The 5475-nt window shown below is 43.5% G+C and overlaps 1 protein-coding gene across 1 annotated transcript; it reads left to right on the forward strand.

The window, feature by feature from the left end:
• Positions 1 to 3988: 3988 nt before the first annotated feature.
• On the forward strand, positions 3989 to 5003 carry LOC135830369 (uncharacterized protein DDB_G0280579-like; the record flags this gene model as incomplete). The annotated part of the gene is made up of 2 exons (XM_065342632.1): positions 3989 to 4502; positions 4885 to 5003. Coding segments are annotated over exons 1-2 (633 nt in total), but the record flags the coding sequence as incomplete, so codon positions are not given.
• Positions 5004 to 5475: the final 472 nt, after the last annotated feature.

Raw genomic sequence — 5475 nt, forward strand, 5'->3', positions numbered from 1 at the left:
AAAACAAACACCTCTCACATACCTGAGAAAACAAACACCTTTCCCACACCTTAGAAAACAAACACCTTTCATCCACCTGAGAACACCTTTCACATACCTGAGAAAACAAGCACCTTTCACACACCTGAGAAAACAATCATTTTTCACACACCTGAGAAAACAAACACCTTTCATACACCTGAGAAAACAAACACCTCTCACATACCTGAGAAAACAAACACCTTTCACACACCTGAGAAAACAAACACCTTTCACACACTTGAGAAAACAAACGCTTTTCACACACCTGAGAAAACAAACACCTTTCACATACCTGAGAAAACTAACACCTTTCACACACCAGAGAAAACAAACACCTTTCACACACCTGAGAAAACAAACGCTTTTCACACACCTGAGAAAACAAACACCTTTCATACACCTGAGAAAATAAACACCTTTCACATACCTGAGAAAACAAACACCTTTCACACACCTGAGAAAACAAACACTATTCATACACCGGAGAAAACAAACACCTTTCACACACCTGAGAAAACAAACACCCTTCCCACACCTGAGAACACCTTTCACATACCTTAGAAAACAAGCACCTTTCACACACCTGAGAAAACAATCACTTTTCACACACCTGAGAAAACAAACACCTATCATACACCTGAGAAAACAAACACCTTTAACATACCTGAGAAAACAAACACCTTTCACAAATCTGAGAAAACAAACACCTTTTACACACCTGAGAAAACAAACACCATTTACACACCTGAGAAAACAAACACCTTTCATACACCTGAGAAAACAAACACCTTTCACACACCTGAGAAAACAAACACCTTTCACACACCTGAGAAAACAAACACCTTTCATACACCTGAGAAAACAAACACTTTACACACACCTGAGAAAACAAACACCTTTCACACACCTGAGAAAACAAACACCTTTCACACACCTGAGAAAACAAACACCTTTCACACACCTGAGAAAACAAACACCTTTCACACACCTGAGAAAACAATCACTTTTCACACACCTGAGAAAACAAACACCTTTCATACACCTGAGAAAACAAAAACCTTTCACATACCTGTGAAAACAAACACCGTTCATACACCTGAGAAAACAAACACCTTTCACACACCTGAAAAAACAAACAGATTTCCCACACCTGAGAAAAAAAACACCTTTCATCCACCTGAGAACCCCTTTCACACACCTGAGAAAACAAGCCCCTCTCATACACCTGAGAAAACAATCACTTTTCATACACCTTAGAAAACTAACACCTTTCATCCACCTGAGAACACCTTTCACACACCTGAGAGAACAAGCACCTTTCATACACCTGAAAAAACAATCACTTTTCACACACCTGAGAAAACAAACACCTTTCATACACCTGAGAAAACAAAAACCTTTCACACACCTGAGAAAACAAACACCTTTCACATACCTGAGAAAACTAACACCTTTCACCCACCTGAGAAAACAAACACCTTTCATACACCTGAGAAAACAAACCCCTTTCACACAACTGAGAAAACAAACACCTTTCTCACACCTGAGAAAACAAACACCTTTCACACACCTGAGAAAACAAACACCTTTCACACACCTGAGAAAACAAACGCCGTTCACACACCTGAGAAAACAAATACCTTTCACACACCTGAGAAAACAAACACCTTTCCCACACCTGGGAAAACAAACACCTTTCATCCACCTGAGAACACCTTTCACACACCTGAGAAAACAAGCGCCTTGCATACACCTGAGAAAACAATCACTTTTCACACACCTGAGAAAACAAACACCTTTCATACACCTGAGAAAACAAACACCTTTCACATACCTGTGAAAACAAACACCGTTCATACACCTGAGAAAACAAACACCTTTCACACACCTGAAAAAACAAACAGATTTCCCACACCTGAGAAAAAAAACACCTTTCATCCACCTGAGAACCCCTTTCACACACCTGAGAAAACAAGCCCCTCTCATACACCTGAGAAAACAATCACTTTTCACACACCTGAGAAAACAAAAAGATTTCCCACACCTGAGAAAAAAAACACCTTTCATCCACCTGAGAACCCCTTTCACACACCTGAGAAAACAAGCCCCTCTCATACACCTGAGAAAACAATCACTTTTCACACACCTGAGAAAACAAACACCTTTCACACACCTGAGAAAACAAACACCTTTCACACACCTGAAAAAATAAACACCTTTCATACACCTGAGAAAACAAACACCTTTCACACACCTGAGAAAACAAACACCTTTCACACACCTGAGAAAACAAACACCTTTCACACACCTGAGAAAACGAATACCTTTCATACACCTGAGAAAACAAACACCTTTCACACACCTGAGAAAACGAATACCTTTCATACACCTGAGAAAACAAACACCTTTCACACACCTGAGAAAACAAACCCCTTTCACACACCTGAGAAAACAAACACCTTTCCCACACCTGAGAAAACAAACACCTTTCATCCATCTGAGAACACCTTTCACACACCTGAGAAAACAAGCTCCTTCCATACACGTGAGAAAACAATCACTTTTCACACGCCTGAGAAAACAAACACCTTTCCCACACCTGAAAAAACAAACACCTTTCACACACCTGAGAAAACAAACACCTTTCACACACCTGAGAAAACAAACACCTTTCATACACCTGAGAAAACAAACACCTTTCAAACACCTGAGAAAACAAGCACTTTTTACATACCTGAGAAAACAAACACCTTTCTTACACCTGAGAAAACAAACACCTTTCACGCACCTGAGAGAACAAACAGCTTTCACACACCTGAGAGAACGAACACCTTTCACACTCCTGAGAAAACAAACACCTTTCACACACCTGAGAAAACAAATACCTTTCATACACCTGAGAAAACAAACACCTTTCATACACCTGAGAAAACAAACACCTTTCATACAACTGAGAAAACAAACACCTTTCACACACCTGAGAAAACAAACACCTTTCATACACCTGAGAAAACAAACCCCTTTCACACACCTGAGAAAAAAACACCTTTCCCACACCTGAGAAAACAAACACCTTTCATCCATCTGAGTACACCTTTCACACACCTGAGAAAACAAGCACTTTTCATACACCTGAGAAAACAATCACTTTTCACACGCCTGAGAAAACAAACACCTTTCCCACACCTGAGAAAACAAACACCTTTTACACACCTGAGAAAACAAACACCTTTCACACACCTGAGAAAACGAACACCTTTAACACACCTGAGAAAACAAACACCTTTCAAACACCTGAGAAAACGAATTCCTTTCATACACCTGAGAAAACAAACACCTTTCACACACCTGAGAAAGCAAACACCTTTCACACACCTGAGAAAAGAAACACCTTTCACACACCTGAGAAAACAAACACCTTTCACACACCTGAGAAAACAAACACCTTTCACACACCTGAGAAAACAAACACCTTTCATACACCTGAGAAAACAAACACCTTTCATACACCTGAGAAAACAAGCACTTTTTACACACCTGAGAAAACAAACACCTTTCTTACACCTAAGAAAACAAACACCTTTCACGCACCTGAGAAAACAAATCGCTTTCACACACCTGAGAGAACGAACACCTTTCACACACCTGAGAAAATAAACACCTTTCAAACACCTGAGAAAACAAATACCTTTCATACACCTGAGAAAACAAACACCTTTCATACACCTGAGAAAACAAACACCTTTCATACAACTGAGAAGTTTTCATTTCTTGTTGGCTGAGTTTTACGAAATAAACAAGAAATGTTGTTCTTTTCGAACGAACAGGTCTGGGACCGAGGTCCAACAGTTTTGGGCGTACTGGTACGCCGCAGTCCCTCATCTTTTGTTTTCTTGCTTTGCAAGCTGGTTGCCTTTTTCTGGACTCCCTTGATTTCGTCAGTCGTAGATCTACCTGCCTTTCCGTTATGCCTCCAAGGAAATCCAAGGCCCCCTCGGCAGCGCAGCTGGTACCTCCAAGGAAAAAATCCAAGGCCCCCTCGGCAGCGCAGCTGACCGTGGAGCTCAATGCAATGAGGGAGAAGTTTGAGGCGGAAAAGGAAGAGAGCGCCCTGAGAATCAGGCTCCTCGAGGGACAGCTGGAACGGGGAAATGAGTCGTCCTCGTCCAAGCGTAAACGCCGTAATGTTTCTGTGTCGTCGTCGTCTTCATCTTCTTCGTCATCATCTTCTTCATCGTCCTCGTCATCAGATTCGTCTGACTCGTCGGATGACTCCCGCCGGAAAAGAAAAACCAAAAAATTCAAAAAATCGAAGAAGTCGCGAAGATCCTCCACCTCGATGTCAGCGCGAAAGTGGAAGACAAGGTCTTATGAAGTGCAGCACGGCCTGAATGAGCAGCTGCAACGCCAACTCAAGAAGACCAGGCGGGACCTGCGGAAGCTGAAGGGTGGCCGAAGTCTCTCTAAGAGGCTCAGAAGAGGTGAGTCGTTGCTGTCTGCTAGACAAGAATGGTTGGTGGTGGCGGATGTGCATGGCCACGAGGCGGCCAGCAGGTTTCAAGAGGGGGGTGAGCTGGTCGACATCCTGTCGTCCTCCGAAAAGTCAAAAAAGCTAATCGCTGCGATTCAAAGCACGAAGCAAAGAGCCCCCACTGTTAACGTTAGGCAGCCCTTTCGTGGCAGTGCCCCAGCCACCTCGTCCAGGAGCTGGGGCAATTCCCCAATCCCCTTCACGCCGGGCGTCACAGCAACCCCTGCCCCAGCAGTTCCCCCCAGACCCCCCAGGCCTGTGTGCCACCGCTGCGGCAGCGCTGACCACTTCGTCAGATTCTGCACCCAGACCATCTCTGCCCCCGCTGCTAGAAAATAAGCCTGCTGTTGTTGCACCAATTCATTCCGATGAAGAAAGAGATGTTGATTCTTATTTGATGGAGGCTGATGGTGGGTGGGATGTGCGTGAAGTTGGTGTTCAAGATGTTCAAGTAGGTAGCCTAGCTAAATGTATGCAATTTTGGCGCATGATGGGGGCATCTAGGTTTATTCAAACCATAGTACTGCATGGATACGCACTGCCCTTCATAGAGGTCCCGCGTGCAAGAGAATTTGCAAACCACCGCAGTGCATGCGAGAATGCCGAGTTTGTTTGTGACTCGGTGGAAAGTCTGCTGAACCAGGGTTGCATTCAAGAAGTAAAAAGGGAGGATGTTGTAGTCACCAGTCCGTTAGGCGTTGTGAACAACGGCAAGAAGCTACGACTCATTGTGGACTTGAGGTATGTAAACAAGCATTTGCAAAACTTTAAGTTCAAGCTCGAGGACATGAAGGTCGTGGCAAATGTGTACTCTCAGGGAGATTATTTGGTTACGTTCGATTTGAAGAGTGGGTACCATCATATTGAAATTGCGAAGGCGTATTGGAAGTACTTAGGTTTCTCCTGGGTGGGGAAGGGGGGTG

Source organism: Sycon ciliatum, unplaced genomic scaffold, assembly GCF_964019385.1.
Source record: "Sycon ciliatum unplaced genomic scaffold, ocSycCili1.1 SCAFFOLD_1476, whole genome shotgun sequence".
Taxonomy (NCBI): domain Eukaryota; kingdom Metazoa; phylum Porifera; class Calcarea; order Leucosolenida; family Sycettidae; genus Sycon; species Sycon ciliatum.